Here is a 24,889-nt window from a genome sequence, read left to right as displayed (position 1 = left end):
CTCCTCTGTAAAATAGGGCTAATGGCATTCTTCTGCTCTGTCATGCTCATGAAGCCCGATGCCTAAAGAAGTGTTTGGAAAGCCTCAGTGGAAGCACAGCAGAGTAATTTCAACATGCTCTGTAGCCATGCACAGGGAAAAGGCCTTCCCTTCAGGCACAGTGGTGCTGAGAACCAGCACTGCAGGTTCGCTCATCAACTCCCAGATGCTTCCGAGAAGATTTCTAGCCTAGAGGAGCCCAAGGTGAGAGCACAAAAATGACCCTTTCCTTCAGCAGTCCCACTAGATAAAGTGTCTAATGATGAAACCCGGGCAGTGACTACATCCTGCACCATCCACTCCACGCACTTCAACAACCGTGGCTTCAGTTTAACTGGTGGCTTCTTTTCACAGCATAGGAAATGTTCCTTTTCTTGAAATGCAGATGTTCTCACTGTTCTCTGCATCATCACCTCCTATTTCATAACAGCATTAAATAGCATGTGCACACACAGCAGTGGCAGAGGTGCCTTAATCCTTTCCATCCTAAGTGTCTTTGGAATTGCTTTATGTCCCCTGCTAGCCCTCATTTTCCCATCCTATTTAAGTCTTTTAAGTTATAGTTGCACTGCCACAACAAGCCTGGTGAAGGAAGCCAGCACCTCACTCCTCTTCTATAAGCCTAACCCATGCCTCAGGTTATGAGTCCAGGGTGTTTCAGTTTTTCAAGCCTTGTATTCCTCCCTAGGCCAAGCAGCCACAGCTCAGAGTCTACAGGAAAACACATTTGCTGGAATTCTATTCTCTATTACTTTTCTGCACATCCTGGAGTTTGAACTGGCAGCATGATGAGTTTTCTGAAATCATTTGGTGTGTTTGCCGTTTCATTCTTAGCATGCCCACACAAATCACACAGGGACAGAAATCAGGGGGCTTTTTTCCTTATTAAAGAAGAAAGTTTTCCGTTTTCATGCTTCGTGAAACCTGCACAGAACACTCGGGAAAACTATTGGCACAATATTTGGAGAACAAAAATAGCTCAAATTTGAACTTCCTGGAATATCACAAAGGCTGTATTTGGTAGGGGCTTACAGAGAGGGCATGTCGTTTCTGGCATGATGAAGGGATAAGACGTTCCTGTTAGAACAATTCTGTTAATGCTACTGGCATTTGATTGCTACTAACCATCTGTTGGCACATAGGATAGGTAGCTTTTAAAATAATCCCAAATACCTACCTTCAGATCCAGGGATCTTGCTCATCTTACACCAGTTTTGAAGGAAGGCTCAGATTCTTTCATAAATAGATGCAGCTCTATGAAGTCAAGGAGAATTGTAATTGCTTATATTTAGCTTTGTAAAGATTGCATATGATATGGCATAACTTACAAAGGTTGGATCAGTTTTCCACACTTGCTTTCACACTTTTTACATGGTTCCTGGTCTGCTTAAATGCAAATTAGCTGTGGAGTTACTTGTGTTTTATATGGGGTTAGCGAGGTCTCCTTGAAATCATAGAAACCAATGATATAGGAGAAAATAGGCCTAATGCCTCTCCTACCCTGCCCCCTTCTGTGAGGCACATCCAGGAATGCCGGGTTCCATGGCATTTATTTGTGCACAGACCTAATCCTGAGTTCGCCTACAGGAACTGTCACTTAGGTCAGGCTGCATTTGATAGGGCTTGACCAGTTCCCAGTTTTGGAAAACTTCCATTCCAACTACTTGGCCCTGTACCTGTCTCAGGTTTCTATATCAAGGAGTTTAGCTAGTTCCACTTCAAAGTCTCTGTTTATTTATATCTTTTTAATACTGAGCCACAAATAGTGCTGAGCACTGACACCTCCCAAACTCTGCTCTTGGGAACCTGTCAAACGTGTTGCATGAAGAAGATAACTTCATATTTACTTAACTCCTTCAATGCTCAGGGCAAATGTCTTGAATTTAGATGGGAAAAGATGGGTGATAGCAAACCTGCAGTGAAGGAATAATTAAATAAAATGGTAGTGACTTGCATGATGCCCTGATCTGATGTAGGCAGATCTTTCTTAAGTAACCAAGCCTAAACCCAGCATTTACTCTCTTGCTCTGATTCTCATTTGTAGAATTGGGAACAGCTCACATCACTTTACCCTACCGGGGGCAGAGGAAGCAAGGATAAATTCAACAAGCAATGCAACAGTGTGTTAGGGGGCATACAAATAGTAGTAGTAGAAGTTCTGACAAAGATACCACATTTGTCCAGACTTATAAAACAACTGAGTTCAAGAAAATTAGATACACCCTGGTTTTCCTCAAGGCACAGACAACACAGAATCATAGAATGATTTGGAAGGGACCTTAAAGACCATTTAGTTCCAACCCCCTGCTATGGGCAGGGATACCTTTGACTAGATCAGGTTGTTCAAAGCCCCATCCAACATGATCTAACTTGACCTTAGATTTCCCACTGCCAAGAGCTGAAATAACAAGCTGTGTGCTCTTTTTTTTTCCCGCAGATTAGCAAGACCTACAGTGATAGAAAAGGTAACTGTAAGTGAGAGGAAGAATGGCAAATCACTATGTATAATTATTCCTTTCTTTCTTGAGGATGCTCAGAAAAAATCTTATTTATCTAATAAATTTAGGACTGAAACTAGGGCTGAATGCTTTACTAAAAGGAGAAAAAAAAAAGGGGGGGGAACCCCAACAAAATAGAGTGTGCAATGTAGCAGCAGCACCTCATCCAGAGCTGCAGTGCTGAACATGGCACCACACTGAAATCAGCTGTTTTTAAATGGATTCTGGCACAGCGTGAGCTCCTTCTCTCTGAAAGTCTTTCCCATGCTGTGCCAAAACTGCAGCCGTGCTGGGTTTTGGGGTGCCTACGTTTTTCCTGCCACGAGGGGGACTCCAGGGCTTTCACCCTCACTGAGAAACAAGGGGCACACAGCAGGGTACTTTAAAATGGCTGGTACTTCTCCAAATAGACCTGCTGCCCTCCCGTGGCTGCCAAGGAGCATCTCTGATGCAGAAACAGGGAGCCCAGGGACTGAGGGAAACAAATAACTATATATTCAATTTAAACCAAAACCCAAGTTACAAGGAATAGGAAAGCAAATACAGTGTGATTGACTAGAAGTACCTACGAAGGCAAGAATGAAGCAGGGAAATTTACTGGTTTGGGAGTAACAGGGAGAAGTCCAACTACTTTTGCAGGGACAGTGAGCCTCGAGCTATTCTTCACCCGAGTCCATCAGAGAGTGCCATTTGCTCAGAGAGATGGTCCATCTAACTTCATCCGACTGCCCCACAGAGAATACTCCACTAGCAACAGTGCAAAGAAGGTATCAGAGAGCAGACCACTGCTCCTTTTTCTGACTGTAGTATACAGGTGCTACGACCTTGCTGTATCTACTAATCCTCATTGGTACAGCTTCAGCAGAGTTTTTTCTGAAACACCTCGTACTGCAAATGTGTCCTTTTCTCTCTGTGAACCAGGAGGAGACAACATTTCTACCACAGATTAGCTTCTGAGGGCCTTCTCTTAAGAGCCTGAAGTTAGGTTTTATGAATGAGACCTTGAGTACCCGATGAGAACTGCATGGTTCTGCACGGAGTGTCTTGTTTCTTACACTTTCTTTATGGCTGTGCTGCTTCTTGTGCACCCTCTGTGGGCAGAGCACATCTCCAGTCTTTGATGCACTGCAGACACTTCAAACACAATAATCCTGGGACAATCAAAACCAAAAGTAATAGTGAAGTTGCTTTTGGAGGCAAGAGAAAACACAGCAATAAGCACAAGCAGCAAGTCCGTGCTCAGAGGGTGACAAGGCCACAGTGGTTCAATTGCACACGCTTCTAACAAAGGCACTAAATGCTGCAAGGAGGCCATGTACCTCCCAGCAATGAAAAATTACATTGGGGATTTGCATTAGGGACCATTTCTGTTCATGGACTTGGCTTCATCTTAAAGACTGGTGTATGCTTAAGCTATATTTGAGATTAGATGCAATGAAACACTCATTTTAGACTGGAGAGGAGGAGGGAATGTGACCAGGATCATGTAGGAAAATGCCAACACATGGCCCTTCCTATAGGACTTCAGACTGTTGAGCGACACCAGCATCAAGAAGGACATCGCCCCAGCCTACCTGTGCTTTTTCAGGGATGTGCCTCAGTGGGAGTATTGGGATTTCTTCAGGGTGTCAGAGACTGCAGTTCACCAGAGCATGCAGCAAGTAGAAATTGGTGAGTGAACACAACAGACAGACAAATGTTTTGCTCCTTCAAGTTGCCAGGTCACTGAGTCAGTATCTCATGTAGCAGCCAACTACTAAGTAGAGTAAATCCTGCCCTCTCCATTTTCACAGCTTAGGCCATGCTGTACAACATTAACATCACCAACAAAACTTTGCTTTAGGCACATGTGAAAATGTCCACAGAGAAGAGACATCACTCAATGTCATTTTAAAATTTGCGTGTATTTGTGTATATACACACACAAACACACACATATATATATATTTGTAGTAAATACATATGAACTTCTACACAACTATAACCACTCTAGTATATACATGCTGTCACTCACCAGGACAACACATTCTGTTGCACTGACAGAATCTCTTGCTTGGTTACCTTTTGAATTGCTCAGTGAAAGGCCAATCTTTGGCAAGTAGATATCTGCAGAAAACCACCAGCTCCAGCAGTGATCCTTCAGTATTTGAAGGTTCCCCTCCCAGTTTCCTTCAAGTATCAGCTCTGCTTTCATAGAAATAAATTGTTTCTAACAATATGCTACAACCCTGATAAGCCAAGCAGGATATTTCTTCCAGCACATACAAATATTTCACATCCTCTCCACGCCACGCAATGCAAAAAGTGAAATCATGTTTGCCAGTGATTGTAATCCAATTTGGCCCCATAACTTAGTTAAAAAGAACAAACACAAACAAATAGAAAAAACAACTCTCACATAAACCTTAAAAATCATCAGACAGAACTCTACTGATTTACGTTTCCAAAGGAAATACCTTTTAGTAATAGTTAACTCTGTCTGCAGCTGCTAAGTCCAAACTTTGCAAATGTAGGAAATGAGGACAGAAAACTAACAGAGAGGAAGAATTACTTATTGTCCAGGCTGAGACACACACACACAACTCGTAAAAACCCTTACATCCTTCTTAAAAATCAGTTTGAATCACCTGCATGATGTCCTTGTTAAATATCAAAGTAGATTAGCTGGAACAAGTTTATTAGAAAAAGGTACTACATTAAAAATGTGTAATTCAAAGCCTTATCTAAAAAGTTTTTCAGAGATGAAGTTCTCCATCTCTCACTGACGTTGCTTTATTCACAAAATCTTGTGTTACATATTCTGACATTGATCAGCTGTCAAAGAAAAAAAAGCTTGTTTGCATAACAAACACTCAAGTAAAAAGGAAAGGAGAAAATCACAGAACTTGGCTATTACTGAAAAACTGACTCTCAGAGTAGAAATAAAGTCATTTTCAAAGGTGGAGAAAACATAAAGGTTAAGTCAGACCTATATATTTTTTACTGGCACCAAGCACCAATTTTTTTAAAGAACTCACTTGAGTGTGTGTAACTATTCCTAGAAGTAATGTAACAGCAGATTAAAGTTTGCACCCCAATATTTTGATACAAACTATGACAGGACATTTCCAAAAGAGTCCCTTTGACAGTAAATAGCTATTTTAAAACTTGTAATGAAAAAAAAAGTCTTTAAACTGTACAAAAACCTAGGCAAACCAAGCCTCAATCAGTGTAAGAGAGGGACCTCTTCATAAAGGGAAGGTAATTCCTCCTTTGGAGTAGTTACAACAATGCACAGAAATGAGACCAGAAACACACACAATGAGTTACAGGTCTGATTTACTGGAGTTGTTCAGTCATTTCCACCTTAGGGTAATTTGAGGATTCCAGTATGGACCCAGAAAAATATTTAAAAAAAAAATAAAACCTTGGGAGGAGAGAGCAGAAAAGTATCTGTTTTCCCACGCTGAGGATCCGATGTGCTGGAATGGGCAGCCCCGCCTCCATTAGCTGTTGGCTGCAGTGAGGGATGCATCCCACCACTGACACCCTGTCTAGATCCATCATGGCTTTCTATGTCTAACTAAGGTCAAAATAAATAGGCATTTGGGGCAATTTCAACAGACGTTGTGTGCACAGCAGCCAACTTACGAAGTTCAGCCTCACTGCTCTAGTGCTCACACGCTGCTCTGTTCTGTGCACGTTGCCTGCTCTGCTTTTCTAATTACTTGAAGCTCGTGTTTGCACAACACCTCAAATGTATGAAAACTCAGAAATTCCACAGCACAGTTAAAGTTGTCTGCAATTCCAGGGCTAAAACACCTTAGCTTCTGGAAGATCAGACCAGATCAGACCCCTCACCTCTCTAGTGTCCCATTCTACATACAGGTTTCTGTGCTCACAACAGCCACTGTGCACATCAAATAACATAAAAGTAACACTCTGACATCAGCAAGGAGCCAGGCTTTTCACCAAGAATCCTGTGAAAAATCTTAGTTTAACCGATAACTATTAGATTTTTAGTACACAGCATGTCACAGAATTAGTGTTTTCCTTACAAATATATGGCATTACGTGTAAAAACTTTATGACCTATTCCAAACAGTGTACCATACTTCACAGCAAAGCTTGAAAAAGAATCCTCTAACTCCCACTTCTTCTAAATATACAGCTGGTGGGAGGCCAAGGTGTCCATGAATGGTCGCACAAGGTTGTCTGTCGAGAAGTAAAAGATCAAGCCAAAGGTGATGGAGATGGGAAGAGCAGGCAGTGCCTTCTTAAAAACAGCCAGTAATAAAAGTGTTAAGCATAAACCCTGTAAGAGAAAAGAAAATAAAAAACACGAGGACATACAGTAAGATGACCAGAAACGTATCTGCCACCAACAATCCACTATACAGATAATCAGCTACGTGCACTGTACAGCACTGGAGCCTGCCTGGGCTACCAATGGTATGATGTATATTTGCCCACAGCTTCATCTTTTACACAGGTTGGCCAGGTTTTTCCTCAGCAATCTTGAGCACATCTCTCTGCTGAGACAGTGGTATAAACAGCCAATGCTGACATACAGCTGACCCCAAGAGGTTAACTTATTTACAGATTATTTCGCTTTTTGTTCTGTGCCATTATGTATGAAGTACTGACTCAGCAGACAAAAGCACTTAAATCCTGCTAAACTGCAGACAGAAGCTTCACTGAAGGACTCTAATACACAGCAGGATGTGCTTATAACATCTTCCCAGTTTACAAGGTCTCTTGGCATAAAAAAAGAAAGAAAAACAAAATAAACCAAACCCACCCAAATATCCACTGCTGTTCTTCTGACTGGATTGCTTACTACGATAGGTGAATTCTGGTTTAATCTGGATAGGAGACCAAGCTCTGTTTTCTGGAGCATGTGTGGAAGCTGTTGTACATTTTGAGCAGACAGTAAGGCTTAGTGCATTTAGATATCAATTCCTTCTCTCACCAAAGCCCTTTTTAATTCCTCCACGATGATAAACCTTCAAAGACACTAGGCTCCAAAAATACCCACTAGCTAAAGATCAGCAGATAGGATTTTCTAATCATTTTTTATAACTGTTTATAGGCTACAAGTTTGTTTACGATCCACCTGAGCCTGTGGCTCTGTTCTTATACTCTTAGGGAACATATCTGGCCTACATCTGCCCCTTAGTTCATATCTACCTTTAAAGATGTGCTTACTGCTGGGGCACTGGAGGGATATTTTTGGGGAACCAGAAAGCCACATAGCAGCAAGATTATGAAACTGCAAAAGGAGACAGAATGAATTTTAACAGCGCTGTAAAAGACACAGACTGGGGCATTTGGTCTCATGGACAGACAAGCAAGAACATTTCCCCAGTGCTGGACCCCAGGATATGGAGGTTGGTGATCTATAGGTTTCTCTGACCTATGGGGTAGGAAAGCTACACTCAACACACTTTATTTAAGGTACCTCATTTCTAGCTCTCTTGCTCTTTGATCCACAGTCTTCACAAGTGAAAGTCACTTTCACTGTCCTTAGGATCTTACTGGGGAAACAGCAGCCCGAGAAAGACACGATAATTGATTTTCTTTTACATTCTAAAAATCCTGCCTTTCTCGTTGTTAGTTTCCATGAGGATGCTGATTAAACAGCAAGTGCATAGTAATCATTTTCTACCTAGGTGAAAGCTTAGCAGTGTGTGGTCATTAGACCTGGCAGGACCTGCTCCTTTAGCAGTTACAGTATGTTTGTCCTCTGCTTTTAATGATAATTTCCATGGATTTAAGTCTCCTTCCTTTCCATTTTTTCCAGCCCAAATACTAGAATAAAGTAGGTCTTCATCCTCTTACTAGCAGCTCCCTTTAGCACAAGGGAGTTAACCTTTTCAACTACATTTGCTAATCAATGTAGTGTTTATAATATTGACTCTTGTGGCTGATAAAAGTCCCCAATTGTTTAATGCTGAAACAAACACACCAACAGTTCAACTGCAACTGTTTTTCCTGGGGCTGTTTCACCCCCTTGGCTCTGCTCTGATGAGTCTGTATCGTTCAGTGGCTGTTTGAAGCCTGTCTTTATACACAGAACACTGGGTGGTTTCTCCGAAATATCTAGCATGTTACCTGCAGTGATTTAGCAGTGCTCAGCTGCTGGTACTTCTGGCAACACTGCTGTGCTAAACAGGGTGTAACAGAGCTTTTAAAAGCCTGCTCACTTACTATGAGAATGGCTACAAAGCAGGCGAGCGTAGTATTCCAATCTCCACTAGCTGTGGCAGCTGCTTTCCCAACAAGCACACTGTAAAATATGAAGTCTCCAAGGCCCAGCTTCACGCCCCCTGAAAGAAGTGGAAAAAGAAAACAAGTATTAATTTTGAGCCTCCTGTTTTGCTTCCTCTGGAACAAATTCTTGTCCCCTGGAAAGCAGGTGAAGGTTCCTAGTCCTGGCTACCAGCCTGGACCCACACATTTCCAAGGAGGCTGAGACTTCCAGCCCCGCGTCCCGCTGTTTTTCCTCAGCCTCATTCTCTGAGGTGCTTCCCTGGGCTGCGTTATAATGTACTGCCTGAGGAAGCACAAGGACAGAGAGGGGCAGGAGGCAAGGGGAAGAAGGAACTGTTCAAATTGTACACATAGGCAAGAGATGTCACTGGAACTACAATCCCAGAACAGATTCTGCAGCAGCAAGAAGTAATACACAGTCAGACTCAAGATCTTTGTTGTTCAAACAAGTCACAACTCTTCAAATTAACTGTCATTAGTCCAAACTGGGTAAGAGAGCACTAACCACAAAGAGTATAAATGTCAGGCTCTGACTAGACTGAAAACAAGGTATAAAGCTTCCCTTACTTTCCTCCTCCTCGAGCTCCTCTAAAGAAGTGACGGGGCGGGTTGGAACAGGACTCCTCGTCTCTGACATCTGAGAGTCTGCATGTGAAGGGCTCCTGTGGTGTTCTCTCCCATCCTCAGCTTGGTTCCACAAAAATAGGCCAAGAAGAGCATACCAACAAGAAGAAACACATTTATAACTTGTTTTAGTGGATGAAATCCACACTTCTGTGAAGCTGCCCTGGAATGGGTAAGCCCTTTGTTTCTTGGAGGTGTGATCATCACAACCAGTTCAAGCAGAGACATTAAGTGGCTTTGAGGAAAACAGGTTATTCTTTGTAACAGTTGGAAGGGTATGTGTTCACAGCTTCTTTGGCAGCCACCCAGAAGTTCAATGGGTTACCAAGTGAGCACGTACACAGACCTAAGCACTGCCCTGCACAGGCTACAATGACAAGTAAAGCTAAGTAAAGTTAATATGCATTCCCACACTGTCATACCTTTGGGGTGGAGGTGCTCAGGTATTCCCTAACTGGCAATATGACAAAAATGGATGACTAAGAGGACTGCCATTTATGAGAAAAGTCCTGCCCTGATCACATTGACATTGGAGCTGCGTGTTCACATATAAAAAGCAGACACATTTCATTGTTCACAGATTTAATCCCCCCCCCCTTTAAAACACATCTGACAGAGCCCTTGATAGTGCTTTCAGAAGCAGCCAGGCTGTGATCCATGATTCTATCTGACAGTTCTTATTTTTCAGAAGCTCATACAAACTCTCCAGTCCACATCAGTCTGACAGGATGCTGCTGCTACCACAGAGGTTTTCTGTACACCTCAGCAAGTAGTTTGCACCTGCTCTGGGCCCAGTTTCAAAGCAGGATTGTGGCCCTGCCATTGCTTAGTTTGTTGGCTGCTTTATCGTGAAATAAGTGGCATGTTCAGCTATCAAACCTTTGCATACATTTATTGCTTTAACATTAAAAGGTACTGTCATCTCTGAAGTTCTGCAGTTAACAACACTGAAAAAAATGCATCTGTGAGGATTCAGGGCCTTACTTTTACTTGCAGTCTCAAACACAGACATTATTTCCATGGGGCAGTGCTCTGTATAGAAGAGGGACATGCAAACAAACCTGTATCCCATGTCTGCTGACTTGATCCTCTTGCTGCTGTGTCTGGCTTTGCCATTCCAACTGTCCACATCATAGCAGCTAGAAGAAAGAGAGAAAGTAATCGGCTGCATAAATCATTGGTCACTATAGCCCAGAGGAAATAAGTATTTAGCTGTCCCTAAAAATACCAATCTTTGTCCTTGTAAATGCTTTTAAAACACTCACTCTTAGCTGGTTTCCTCAGGCACTGAGAAAGCAAGGTGGGAGAAAAAGAAGGCAATGCATCCATTCAGTTTTTAAGAAGGTCCCAGAGCACAAATAGCTAAGAGTCAATATAGTCTTCTCTGTGGGCTAAGGAAAGCAAAATTCCAGAACTAGGGTCTTCATCTCCTTTGTTTTCTTCTGGGTTTCTGGCTTTTCTCTTCAGAGGACAGATTTTCCCAGGAAATGATGGTAGTACAAAAGGTAACCAGAGGTTAACTTAACAGCTTACGCATGTTCTGCTAGAGGTACAGCACACAAGTGAGGGATATGCAGGAGTTGTCACAGTGCTAGTTTTCTCTCTGCCTGTTTGTTTTGTTTCCATCCTGTCAAATATTGCCTATTTCTGTTTTGGTTCCAATAACAACTGAAGGACGCTTGGGAGTTTATTCTTGAGATGGATCCCTAAATTAAAAAGGAATACAAACCATTCCGAAATCAGTGGAAGGAAACTCAAATTATCTGTTTATTTAAGTGTGCATCAGTCTTCCTGTTTTTTTAAAAGCTAAACTAAACAAATCAAGCCAAGGCAAACACAGTGCCTGCTTTTCTGCTACAAGCTCAGCCAAGCTGACGCTTTTGCATCTAGAGGGAGCCACAGAATGTGGTCTTGCAAGGGAGACACTGATGTTCTGCACAAGAACTTCTCATTCAGTATTTATGATTTGCTGAACTGCATTCTCCTTTAGAGAAACTCTTCGTTCACTAAAGCATGTGAGAGACTTCATCTTGAGGTCAGTATAACAATCTCCAGTAAAAGGGAGGGCAGCTGAAGCCAACTGAGGCTCTCCTTGGAACACACAAAAGCATTTATATAACATTAAATGCTTGGGAAAAAAATCAGTCAGGTTGTAGACATCCTCAACTTAGCACCAAACACGGAAATACTCATTCATCTTACAAGTGATGTAATGAAAAGTCACTGAGGTCCATGAAGCACCTGAGTCCATGTCCAATGAGCATTGAGTCTCCTGCATTGACTACCTTAACCTTAAGCACATATATACCTTTGTGGATGAGGGCACCAGACACCGTGGTAGTTAAACAGCCCAAGAAAACCAGGGAAGAGACGAGTGATTTTGTCTGCAAAGCAATACCTGAACAGAGCCCTTTGCAAAGCAGCCACATAACTAACAATGAAGCAAAGACATTCTAAGCACTACCATCTGTACAGGACACAGGGCAAGAGGGGAATGCAGGAAGAATGAAGCCTCATCACATGTTTAAAGTCAGTCTGTAAAGCTTACCCACAAGGCATAAGTTATCGAGTTAGCATCACCTAACCACAGAACCTTACAAACACAACTGCCCACCTTACACACGTTTTCGTATGCAGAAAAAAGGGGCATGTTCTGCACTGTATTCATTAAAGGCTAAATCTTCTGAACATTTCAGTTCCACAAGGCAAATGTGGGCTTCCTTTGGCTAATTAGACTTGGCACCATTGAAACTGATAAACAAGGCCTTCTAAAATGGTCTGTTCCAAAATATAAATGTGTACCAATCTTAGGGCAAGGAAGCACTAAAATAGTGCTCTTTGGTTTGACACAGAAATAGTTTAATAGAGTTTAATCTGGCTAAAAACATTAACATTCTAATCTTACTCACAGGAGTATATTAATGCAGGGAAAATTGGCTCATTTCTCTCCTGTGCAGTTTCTACCAGCATTCTCAGTGGCCCCTTGGGACAGAGAACAGCCATCAGATCTGCAAAAAGAAAAGGGTCAGTCAATCTTATCCTGAACTATCAATGATATTTTACATTCTTTATCTTTAAGAAGGCATTCTCCCCTCAAAATAACATATATCAGTATTAACTGGATGATTTCCTGAATGGCAGTTTCCACCATTTTGCATAACTCTAGCTGTTCTAGTCCCTGAAAATGTTGTTCACTTAAAATACCATCTCCAAGCCTTAACGTAATAATAGGAGTTTTCATTGTGCTAATCCTATAAAAAGCCTCTTGAGAATATCACATTATTTCTTTGAAAGCAGATGACAGCATTTCATTGAGGTGTTAAATTTAATTAGAGGAGGAGGAATGGGGGTATTTTGTTCACATTCTGCAATCCATGACTACATACACCGGCTCTGTGTATCACATGAATGAAGGCCTTTGGTCCAGTACCTCTTTGCCTACTCTCTCTCCTCCATCAGAGCTCTGCCCCAATTTGAATGTTACTTCCTGGATCCCTCTTGTTCTGCAGGTTCTCTTGAAACTTATACCTCATACCAAAATCTGTGATCCCTCAATAACAGTAAATAAAACCTGCAAGACTAACAGGTTGCTACTGATAAAAATCCAACCACCCCTACCATGCAGTTAGGTGTGGTTCAGTACTTCCCTGACTTGGTGATCCACTTTGAAAGACCTGGTAAGAGTACATTACCTACACAGCCAAGTTAGCAAGAGACAAACTAGGGAGTCTACTTAATTGCCCATTTACCTCTTTCTAAAGCTGGTAGCACCATAAAGCTGTTTTTCAATGACATACACAGTCCTGAGATTGCTTCAGAGTGACCTTTCCAGGAGCCACACCTTGAGTCACAACCCAGACTTACCATAGATGGAGATTGCACCTAGAATCACCCATGCTGACCACTCAGGTAGATATTTAATGAAAACCAATGCCATTAGAGCACTGATCATAATGAGATATGCTTGCTGGAGCTGCAAGGGACCTTTCCAGTGGATGCAAATCATTCCAACAGCTCCAAAATTCCAGATGACTAAGAACAGAGTGGGGTAATCCATGGCCACATTGTAGGTCTTCAATACTTCACTGAAACACAACAAGAAAATTTAGCTAAGCAATAAAAGCAACTGACATGTAAAGCATCCTACTAGCTGCAGTTAAACAAACAAGCCTCCAACTACACCAGGAGGAAGCAGAATAAAAGCAACTCTCAATCATGAAAGGGGAACCTGCCCTTCGGCCAGTTGCTGCTCTGAGTTCTCTGTTCCTCCTGCATGAGATGGACACCTTGTGTGTGCAGACAAGCACCACACTGCCCTAGTCCCAAGTTCAACAGCAATTCCAAGGATTTGAGCAGGCAGGATTTCAAGTTTTGACTGAACACTGGCCTGCAGCTACATGACTCTCTACACCAAAGAAGTCACATAAGTGTCATCCCACCAAATGCATGATGCTCAGAGTTAAAGATGAAAAGTCTTAACAAGTGCCACCCACAAGTTAAAAGTCTGAGCTGGGAGCCAAGGGAATGAGCTTGAAACAATGTAGTCTAAGAAAAAGGCAAGACAAGAGAAGCAACTCAGCACATGAAGTTCATCTCCATTTGCTTCTCACTGTGTAATTCAGGGCCTCTGTACCACAATGTTCAGCCTGTTCATTTCATGCTCACAGTATCACTTCCCAGTGATTTTTTTACAGCAGGTACTGTAAAATCAGGCATTGCCTAATAAAGACCTCATTTTCCATTTTTTAAAAAAGAAAGCTATCTGATTCTAACAATCCTACAACCTCCATTTGGAGAAGGGGAGACATTTCTTTCCTTGTTCAAGCTGGGGACTTTCTGCAAAAAGAGGAGCCCTGAACTGAGAGGTTACCTGCACCATTCCCACTTACCCAAGATATATGTAGGTAAAGAGGAAGAGCAGCATCAAAGACGACAGGATCAGCCAGCCATGGATGAACTGTCAAGGGCAAGAAGAGACAGTGATTGTAGGGGCTGTTACCCCTGCACAGGTCACAGTACTGCACCCTGACAGTCTCCTTCTGCACTCCTCCTCCCATGTCCCCATGATCAGTCAGGGAGGAGGGACAGCCAGTTCCTCCCAGTTCTCCCAAACTCTTTCACTTCATATTCTGTGTCTTAGTGGTTTTGCTGGTTTGGGTTTTTTTAAGTCTCTTTCCTATGCATTTCCATGGATATCCATACTTGCTCCTATCTTAGGTGAGCACATTCTCTCTGCCTGATGGGGAGGATGACGGATTTACCCAAGGCTGTAAAATAAATTCATCTTTGGGACAAGTTTACAAAGCAGGAATGGCCAGAGCTCAAATGCTGGGCTGGTACCACCTATTCCCTGGGCACCACAGAACCTGAATGTGCCTTTCCCTCCAAGCCTAGTGCTCTTCCACCGGAGCTGCTACAGGCAGGAATAATATCAGTTCCCACAAAGGCTGTCTGAAATGTCTTAAGAGAAGGCATTCACAGTAAATGCTACAACTTAGTCCATAAGTACAAATGGCAAAACCTTTGGATCAGATGGAGAAAACTCAGACCCAAGTAACACAAAGCAGAAGGTCTCGTTTTTAAGAGCCTGCCATTAGTGACTAAATAACAGCAGTGCACATGCAGGGGCACAGCTCTACCACCCCTGACAAAGGCTTCAGTTTGATACCTGCTATGACTAAGATGTGGATTAGCCAGTGCAGTGCCTATATTTCTCACTGACACCCAAGGCCCACTTGAACTCAAGCTCAGGAATAGGTGGAAAAGGCTCTGTCACGAACGCTTTACCTTGTAGCAGCGATATTTATAGAGCAGAACTAGGAACACAGTCATTACAATGATGACACTGATCATTATGATAGTGTTCAACACCGAGTTCAAGAGGCGCTGGCCCACAGACGGGGTATCCTCACTGAAAGGGGTGTAGATCCTGCAGGAGAAAGCAAAAGCCACGTAAAGTATATATATTCTCTTCTAACTAACCACCCCAGATAAAACCAGACCTCTCTGTGTGTGGGAAAGAAAGGGAGGTAGGACTATCAAGGACAGCAAAAACGAGATGTAGCCTCTGAAGGCGCTGGGCTCAAGTTTAATTATCAACTAAAGATTAGCGGTCTCTATCAAAACCACATTCCTACAGAGAAGCTGTGGCTGGCAGAGCTCAAAACAAAAAGGCCTAGAGTATAAATGACTTTAGTTTAGTAACTGCTCTCCAGGCCATGAATTTTTATTGCATGCTCTGGATCCTCTCCATGATAATTAGGAGGATATATCCCAGGTGCTGTTCTGAAAGGGGGGACACCTTTTCTTTCCACACTTGGTAGGAGAGTCTTGGACTCTTTTACCCCATCTTGTCACCCTGCACCCCTTCCCGCCACCCTGTTTTGTTTCCTTTGGTTCAGTTCAAGGGACTACAGTCCCTGTTTCTCCACTCAACATGTGAAGCACAGTTAGAGCCCCAGGAGACAGGCTCTAGGAGTCAGACACAGTCAGCAAGAGCTGGATGGAGTTATGTATCCACACCATGAGTCTTCAGGAATCAGAAATATCACCAGGAAATGAGACACTCATCCAAATGAACATGCTATTCCCTGATTGCTGCCAGCTAGTGAGTGAACAGCCTAGGAGTTTGGCCTGGGCCTTCATGCTACAGAACGAAGCAGCTCCGTTATCACGCTGCTCACAGGCCTCGCTCAGGGCACCCTAACGACAGCGCTAACGAGTCGCTGTTAATGCAGGTATGGGAAAAACTTACACAGGTGAACGTAGCATTCTTTAGTAAGCTCTCTGCATGTTTATAGAGCCACCTTTACCTGTGTAAAGGTTCTCCCAGCCTGCCAAGGGAGCGCTACGCGTGCACAGACACGTGGGCACGGAGGTGTGTGTGAAGCCGGGGGTCCCACGTTACTCAGAGGCTGTTTGCAGACCCCACTTACAGCTGCCCGTTTTTCTCCGTATAGAAGCGCACTGACTTTATGGTGGCGACGACAACAATCATACAAAGGGTGACAGGCACAAAGAGCATGATTACATGCTTTGCTCCATATTTCAGAGTCAGTTCCTCCTCTTCATTTTCCGGGGCGCTTTCTCTCACACCCGAGCCAGGCATTTCTCCACCCGCAATATTGTTTGGGCTACGTCTGCTACCTGCTCGCCTCTTCTGAAAAGAAATATTAGCAAACATATAAGATGCTTATTTTCTTTGTGTTCAAAGCTTTATTCCGTCATATCTTATGAGGCTGCTGTAGGCCACCACAGTATACCAACTGGGTTCTAATAAAACCTAGTACCAACTAGTTATAAAATACCAACTGAACAATACAATAGAAATTCTATTGCAAACAGGTTGCAGTGGAGTTTTTAAACCAAACCCATGAATATCTAAGGGCCTCTTCAAGTGCAAACATATAGAGGGGCACATGCACACAAAGGGCAAGATGCCCAGAGCTGAGATAGAAGAAATGTCATCTGAGGTGGCATAAGCTTGACAATTTCCTCCCCCTGCCAGCAGTGCTGTGCTTGCTTTACCCTGCTGCTTTGCTGGCAGCTGGACTAGATTCTGTTCATTAGCTGCATCAGACCAGAGCAGAAAAAGGGTGTCTGGCAAAACAAGAAGGCTAAAAAGGATATCCTGCAAGAGTCATATGTGCATCAGGTCCTGATTAAAAGCCTGTATCTTTACCAAAAGGAAGGAAAAGGGAGGAGTATATATGGAGACAAAAATGGGGAAAAAGTCCTAGTGGAGGAAATGGGAACAGGCAATGCTGCTGCTGGCTGGGAACAGGGAAACAGGGAAACAACACTGGTCAAAGACAATCCTAGAAGCCAGTCTGCCAGGAGGGATTGAGGGGTAGCAGGACTACATCTGTCATTACACCCCATGTCCTCACTCCCCAGGATGGATGCACACCTACCCTGTGTGCCTGCACTTCCCCTGCTTCCGAGGCTTGCAGGCCATCCTGGTAGGAGGGTACTGGAGGGCTCTCTGCTGACATCAGGGATGTTCTCTCATTGCAGGGCTCCTCCTCACTGTCCGAATTGTTCATGAATGTGATCATCGCCGCTTTCCTATGGAGCACTCAGGAGGGGCACAGCCAAGCACTACTCAAGGCTGAAGGGACAAGCAGAGCAAAGAAAACAGTGAACACCACAGTGCAAACAACGGAAGTCTGAAAAGGAGGCACAATTTCAGCAGGGAGGCTACAGCATGCCCCGTAACTCCATCTTCTCCTAACAGCTAATTTAGTCTCCCATCACCCCAGGCATGACAATCCATTCCATTAAAGTCACTGTGACTTCTGCAGTCAGGGAGATCAGCAAAATGCAGCACTGAAGAAACCTAGTACTTTTTCTTTGCCACAGCTTTTGCAGTTGCTATCTCTATTTTCCCTCTCCTACCAGTACACCTTGCCTTCCACACAGGAGGTTTCTCAGTGCTCAGTGTTTATTTTGCACAGGCCAAACAAAGCTTTGCTCAAATGCTGGCTGCCTGATAGAAAGCTAAGAGAGCTCAGCTCTTACACAACACTCTGCAAGCATTGGCAAGTAGCAGAACTTTCTTAGGAACCTGGAGTCTCAGCTTTACATAAGCCACTAATCAGGAGTTACGTGCTGTCTTCCCTGTTATGACTGTTTATTAACCAGATGAATGTTAGAAGCAGTTCTTCTCTTTGCCCATGGACAAGGAGAGGCTTGTGTAGTAAGGAAAAGACCTGTTTCCTTAGGAGAGCCACTTTTGGGGTTTTTGTCTTGTGATTAAAAGCAAAATTATTTGGATGGGCAAAAACTTGGAGTATAAAAGTGGGGAATAGAAATGTTTGGCCTCTTTTCACCTGTGGCTGTGCAGAAAAGCAGGCAAAGCAGTGACACAGTGCAGAAAAGAAAGAACCGCTCTCCTTTCTAAACACCAGAGGGAGAAGGTACACTGCCCTGAATACTGCAGAACCTTAAAGTCAGGGTTTCAGGAAGCTTTAGAGACAAATGATAGGAAAATTCTTTCTAGCATTTATTAAGTCAGCTTAACAAAACAACTGAAGTAATTAAGTCACCTTCTGATTCTCAGCCACCCATCCATAAGCAAAACCATACCTCTAATGCATTCTAAGCTGTAATACCTGCAAGAAAACACCTCCCCTCTACAGTACTTTACCCAAGCTCATGTGTCTCAGGAAATAGATCCAACTCAGAAGAGGAAGCTGAAGAAGCCACGTGATTTGGACGCAGTCACTTAAATCTGAATCACGCATTCATAGTCCAACCATCACACTCTGCTGTCTACCAGCCAGCTTGAGAGGTCAGCATGGGTACTCTGAAGATCTGTGAGATATTCTTGCTTCTCACTAAAGAAACTGAAATTTGCTTTCAAGGAAGGAAAGAGGGAGGAGTGGAAGATCCCCCTTTCTTTCACAGCCTCCTCAACACATCTGGCACCTTCAGGAAATTTTAGAACATCAACTCAATCTACCCAAGTGAAACATTTTGCAGACATCTGCTGCTGCCCTGCCTTCTCTTCCTTTTCCATATAATTTTGTTCCTCTTTTGATGATAAAAGTGGTAAAGTTATGGGAAATAAATGCAGGGCTAGCCCTCACAAGGGGCCTGTCAGCTTCATAGCAATCCTGTGTTCTTACTGAGTGAGCTGCTTAACACTTGCATTTGTGGGCTTATTTCTCACAGAGACCAAAATCTCCACTCTGGGTGCTTAACACACTCTTCCAGCTAAGCACATGAGGGCTCTCAGTTTACAGCTGGGATACTAGACCGGTTCAGTTATCGGATTTAGGTCTTTAAAGAAGTCGGATATATAAAGTCATTCAGTCATGACATACTTCTGGATCAGGAACAGGGTTAAGTTATGTGTGCCACAGGATTTGTGACCTATGGAATTTAAATAACTCTAAAACCCTTCTCCCCATGTCAGAGACCAGGGAACAAATAAATGAAGACTTACTCTCTGATAGTTTGGGACCAATATTTGGGTTTTAACAACCCAATGAAAATACTAAATAACTTTTTCTCCCAGTATTTAAGAAATAATTTTTGCTACATGAACAGAGAAATTCTGCAGAGAATTTTAAAGGGACAGCCAATTAGCCTACTTTCAACACCTTTGTTATGCCCACTGGAGGAGTTAAACCAATAGCAAAATGATGGTGCCAATTACTAACCTTCATAATTGCACGGAAAAAATAATCTCATGTTGAAATACAGCCAACTTTAAGGACGTTTTCTGCTATTCTCCCTCCACAAGGATACGGACATGCAAAGATGCAATGATACCTTTGGTCAGCAAGCAGCTTCAGGCCTGAACACAGCTTTACTGTCCCTTATTTAAAAGGCTGTGGTTTCAGTGAGGGTTGACACAAACACACCGCAAAAATTTTATAGGAGCTCTTGTGGCAACCAGCCCTCAACAAATCCTCAGACTCTGTACTCACGGCTGCCTTAAACTGCCATAAATATGTGGTCCTGCCAAAGGGGTCGTGCCGCCACCCTCTGCCTCTCTGGTACCAACACCAGGTGCTCATCAGCTGTTTAGCACTTTTCAAAAGATAGTAAGGCACCTGTTTTCCTTTGCTTTCACAGAGCGAGCTCCCAGCAGGAGTAGCTCCCACACGAGGAAAAGGGAGCATCTGCCATCCCCCTTCCAGTAGGGTCAAGCCTTACGGTGACAAGCCTTCTGCCTGCTCCCAGACAAGCAGCCCATCCTCACCTCAGGTCTGCAACACCTATGGCAGTGTGGCTCTTAGCTAAGCAGAACCCTTGGACATACAGTTTATGGAGGCAGGAACACTGGTCCTCCCCCTCTGTCCCACCATGGACCCAGAAGGGATTTTGCCTAATGCCACTGTTTATTCATCAGACCTGCACTTTGAACTGGCACCAAGGCTGTGCTGGCTGCCAGAGAGAGCTTTGGTTTAAGCAGTCTGTCCTTCAGGGGAAGAAGGACCAGCCTGGTGACTCTCACACATGGACCCAGCACAATAGCACCCTTTGGGCTGAGCAGAGCAAAAGAAGATAAAGCTTCTGCCCTGGGGCTTGCTTGCCAAACAGAAAGGGAGCCTCAGAGCACCAGGTAACAAAGAAAGGGGTGTTACAGAGCCACACTGTTTTCTGGTATCATTTCACGAGTTAAACTAAGGAAAAAGGCCTCATGGAGATGACTTCTACCTGTCAAAACTGCGCTGGATACCCCATAATGGAAAGCACAGGAACCTTCTTACCGACTCATGCACAGCAAATACATCTGTGCATACTAGCTATGTTTCCTAGGCTAAGCTGAAAAAGGGAAAGAACAGTTCAGGAATGGAAAACACGGAGCACTGAGACAAGCACACTTCCTTTCTGGCTGAGGCAGCAGAAGGAGCTTCCAGAGTGTGTGGGGGAAATGTGAGCTGTATCTATATCCACAGAAAGCTTTAGAGCATGGTCTACCAAATACATTAAATGAAGAAGTTGAACAACATGTGCCAGCCCATCATCAAGCTGACCCAGTAGGTTGTGTCAGGCAAAGTTTTCCTCGTCGCCTCTGTAGATGGGTTCCAACCACCAGATCCCATTCAAAAGATCACACAGCATTTAAGAGCCAAAAGACTGAACTCTCAAAACTGTGTGGTAAAAATGAGAGGGGGCAAAAACTAGGTCAGTAGTAAGTGCTGCATGTAACAGAGTAGCCGAGGTGGGAATACAATTACTCCTGCTTTATAGCAGTCTTGTGAAGCCTGAAGGAAAGCAGGAGTCACCAATTCCCTCCACGTGTCCTTTTGTGCAAGGGACCTCTTTCCTCAACTGCGGTAAATCAGCTTTATGGATTTTGATGAAACTGGGCCAGTTCACACCAACTTTAGGATGCAGCCTCAGTTTGCCTTTTATTTTCACGATGCAAACAACCTAAATCCTTTGCTCTGCATTTCATCTGTCACAAATAATACCAGTACAATATACAGCACAGAACAGCTGCTATAGCTTTCAGAATACTTATCCACTCGAGAGCTAAAATTCCTGCTTATACAATATAAGAAAACAATACTGTTCCCTTTGATGGCAATTAGATGAAGAGAATTGGTTTTTCTTTGCTATATTTAGATCAAGAGAAAGCTTTGTGATGACACTGACAGCCTGACGTTCTCCTAAGTTTTGGCTCTAGCAATCACTGCTGTTGGTAAATAGGAAGAGAAAAAAAACTCCTAAGAAATCCTAAGTGGTGGGGCCAAAATTAGGAGGAAAGATTACTAGGTTCTTGCCAATAAATAAAGCCAGAACAGGCATGCTGCTAAAATGACAGGGGATTTGGAACACACTGTCTCAGTGGCTTAAAGAGAACTTGAAAATACCACTCACTTTCAGCCTCAGATCACAAACAATAACAACACAGGAGTATGGGAGGTTGTAAAGATTTGTAGCTTTCTTCCTCTACTTTAGCTGAACACTGCTTTCTTTTGTCCCACAAGAAAGACACAATACATAGCCCCAAAGGGCAATTTTGCTGGCAGAGCTGAAATCAGACCCTCCCCAAGAGAGTCAGAAGAATTATTTTGCCAGCATCGAGCCCAAGAACTCTTATCAGCCAACTCTACATCCCAGTATAAAGGCACCACAGCCCTGCAGACACACTTTCACCAGCAAAACCCCAAAGCTTGGGTCAGACTTCACATGCAGAACCAGATCCTCACGTTTGTCCTAATTCTGCCGGGGACATCGGAGCCAGTAGGTGCTGGAGGTGACACACTGGGGACACTCAAGGACATCTGTGTTGGGGCTGAGTTCCTGCGTCCTACCCGGCTGGCACAGAGCCTGGGTGCCCCTGCTTTCCCCCGAGGGCTGGCAGAGGACACACAGGGACACACCGGGGCTGGCTCTGCTTCCCTGCTCATCCAAGCGCATGGCCGGAGACAGGGACAACACACACCTACATTTAAAAGAAAAAAAAAACAAAACACCCCGCCCCCCCCCACACACACCCCCGCCAGGCAGAGATTTTGCAGGAGGCCAGAGGAGACCCTGCTCCCATGCAGATGCTCTTTCTCCCCAGGTGTCCCTTCTAAGGCTTAAAAAGCTGCTGCCGCTGAAGGTGTGCCGGAGGCACTTCCAAACGAAACCCGGGACGGTAGGTGGGGACGCCACCGCCCAGGAGAAATAAATGGACATGTATTTTACGCATGTATATACAAAACCACACGTGTAAATGTATATTTTTATATATACATATATGACATACACACCCAAATAAGAATATACGTATGTACGTATATACACACACAGAGATAGACGCGGCGATCCCGAGACCCCGCGCGAACGACAGGCCCCGGCCCGTGCCGCCCCAGCCGTAGCCCGCAGCATCCCCCCGGGGGCGCATCTCTATCCCCATCCCGATCCCGATCCCGCTTCCCCGGCCGGCCCCGCTGTTTACCTGCTCCCGACCCGGCGCGCGCTCCCCGGCGCTCCCATTGGCTCCGCCGCGCCCCGGCCCCGGCGCCAGCCGGGAGGGACGGCCGCGCTCGCCCATTGGTCGACGAGGCTGTCGTTCCGCGGGTGTCCCCGCCTACGAGCCGCTCTCCTCCAATAGAAGAGGATAACTGGAGGAGGGTCGGCCAATAGGAAGGCGGCGTTCGCTGGCCGGGGAGGCGGCGTGTGAGGCGGCGGCGGGGCCGCCATAGTGGGGAGGGTGCGGGCGGTGCCCGGGCTTCGGGTCACGGGGAGTCCTAGAGTGGTTTAGCTTGGAAGAGGCCTTAAAGGTCATCCAGTTCCAACCCCCACTGTCATCGGAAGGGCCATCTTCCGCCAGGCCAAGTTGTTCTAAAACCCATCCAACAGTTGAACACTTCCAGGGATGGAACAACCACAGCTTCTCTGGGCAACCTGTTCCAGTGCCTCATCACCCTCGCAGCAAAAAACTTCCTCCTAATATCTAATCTAAACCTGCCCTCTTTGAGTTTGAATCCATTCCCCCTTGTGCCGTCACTACATGCTCTTGCAAAAAGTCCCTCTCTGCCCTTCTTGTAGGGTCCCTTCAGCTGCTGCAAGGCTTAATGTTTACCAAAGCATTCCTTCAGTAAATGAAAAGCTACGCAAGTGTGCAAATCCTGATGGAAATTAGAAGGGATAATAATTAGGTAGAAGTGTGGAGAACTAAATAGAGAAGCCAGAGGAAATGGTCAAAGAATAGTTCTGCTAGAGTTGTGTCTGACCCCTGCTCAGCCTTTAGAATAGAGGGGTGAATAAAAGAAAATTACAATTTCACATTTGCTATGGGTGTGAGAAGTTTGTATTTTCAGAATGTAAGCCTTTTTGTTTAATTTTTTTTTTTATTAGCATGATGGTAAGCAAGATAATTCCATAGACAGATGAAACTGCTCTTCAGTCAGCACGCATACCACTCCTGCCTCTGTTCCCATTGCTTTATCAAGCATCAGTCAAGTAAAATTAAGATTCTGGCAGTTCTGTATCACTTGCTCATCATCTGTGGGGGCAGAGACACGAACTGAAGTCATGGCAATTTCCTTCTGCTGCTGTTGTCATTTAGGGAAGAACCTCAGGCACAAACACAGGGAATATTTGCAGCAGAGCTTCACGCTCTTTGCTCCATGCCATTTGTGATGATCTTGCATACAAAAGGAACGAAGGGTGAGATGGCAATGAAGGAGACATGAGATACCATAAGTGTACTGCCCCACTATATATCATTGGAGAAAATGGAATTTTTTGCAGATTCCAAATCTAAGTTGGCCATCATTTTCCCAAAATTTCCTGCACAATATTGGTGACAAGTGATACACCTTCCTTGTACCTGTAATCCTTATTCTGAACTACTCTGCACACAGAAATAAGTTACATGTAAAATTCTTCAGAGCCCCAGAGAGCTGTCTATCCAAGCATGGCTAGCTGGCCTTTGCCAAGGTAAAGTCACTCTGGGAAACCTGATAAATTGTGTGCTTGGCTGTGTTCTTCACTAGCAGATTGTCACAGCTTTTCTAACACTTTTCTCTCAAAACCTTATCTACCTTTGGTCTTTGTGCTGAGCTGTTGAATACCTTTTCTTTTCGCTGGACACTTGATCCAGCTGGAGATTTTTTAAGTGGAAATTTCTCTGATTAATTTAATTCTTCATGCCTTGTATGCTCAGCTGGTTGTTAAGTTTAATATTAGGAGAAGGAGCAATTTTGGTTGCACTCAGCTTTACCCACAACCAACAGTTGTTTTACACCTCTTTACTTTTACATGGAGCTTACGTATCTGACACAAATTTGGGATAATAGTAAAAATATTTTTCTGTTTTAAAGCATTTTACAACTTCAAAGCCAAGGCACTGATGGTCTGAACTGTGCTGCTTTTTACCTCACCAGTCTAGCTAAGCCTGCCCAGAGTAATCACTGAGCCAGCAACATGCACATTTCCAGTAAAACCCCTGATCTGTGAAGGAGATAGGGAAATTGTTCTTAGGCTCCTTCTTCTAGGGGCTGAAGGGGTGGGAACTGGTT

General features: G+C 44.0%; 1 protein-coding gene across 1 annotated transcript; it reads right to left on the bottom strand.

The window, feature by feature from the left end:
- Positions 1-4,422: 4,422 nt before the first annotated feature.
- Positions 4,423-22,878, bottom strand: PSEN2 (presenilin 2). The gene is made up of 11 exons (XM_027712981.2): positions 22,822-22,878; positions 17,327-17,523; positions 16,349-16,572; positions 15,201-15,342; positions 14,303-14,370; positions 13,278-13,498; positions 12,323-12,421; positions 10,475-10,552; positions 9,357-9,476; positions 8,727-8,845; positions 4,423-6,831 (listed from the first exon to the last, which is right to left on the bottom strand). The coding sequence occupies exons 2-11, from the start codon at positions 17,468-17,470 to the stop codon at positions 6,676-6,678; spliced, it is 1,371 nt and encodes a 456-aa protein (XP_027568782.1). The 5' UTR covers positions 17,471-17,523; positions 22,822-22,878; the 3' UTR covers positions 4,423-6,675.
- Positions 22,879-24,889: the final 2,011 nt, after the last annotated feature.

The sequence above is a fragment of the Pipra filicauda genome, unplaced genomic scaffold, assembly GCF_003945595.2.
Source record: "Pipra filicauda isolate LSUMZ 115617 unplaced genomic scaffold, ASM394559v2 scaffold143_size2779998_pilon, whole genome shotgun sequence".
Taxonomy (NCBI): domain Eukaryota; kingdom Metazoa; phylum Chordata; class Aves; order Passeriformes; family Pipridae; genus Pipra; species Pipra filicauda.
This window is presented reverse-complemented; position numbering and strand designations above follow the sequence as displayed.

Coding starts and splice junctions, on each gene's coding strand:
- PSEN2 (XM_027712981.2), bottom strand. CDS start 17,470: ATGATCACATTCATGAACAATTCGGACAGTGAGGAGGAGCCCTGCAAT. Junction 14,371..15,200: donor ATAAATATCGCTGCTACAAG/GTAAAGCGTTCG, acceptor TGCCCTTGACAG/TTCATCCATGGCTGGCTGAT. Junction 8,846..9,356: donor GGAGCTCGAGGAGGAGGAAA/GTAAGGGAAGCT, acceptor CACTTCTTTCAG/GGGGCGTGAAGCTGGGCCTT.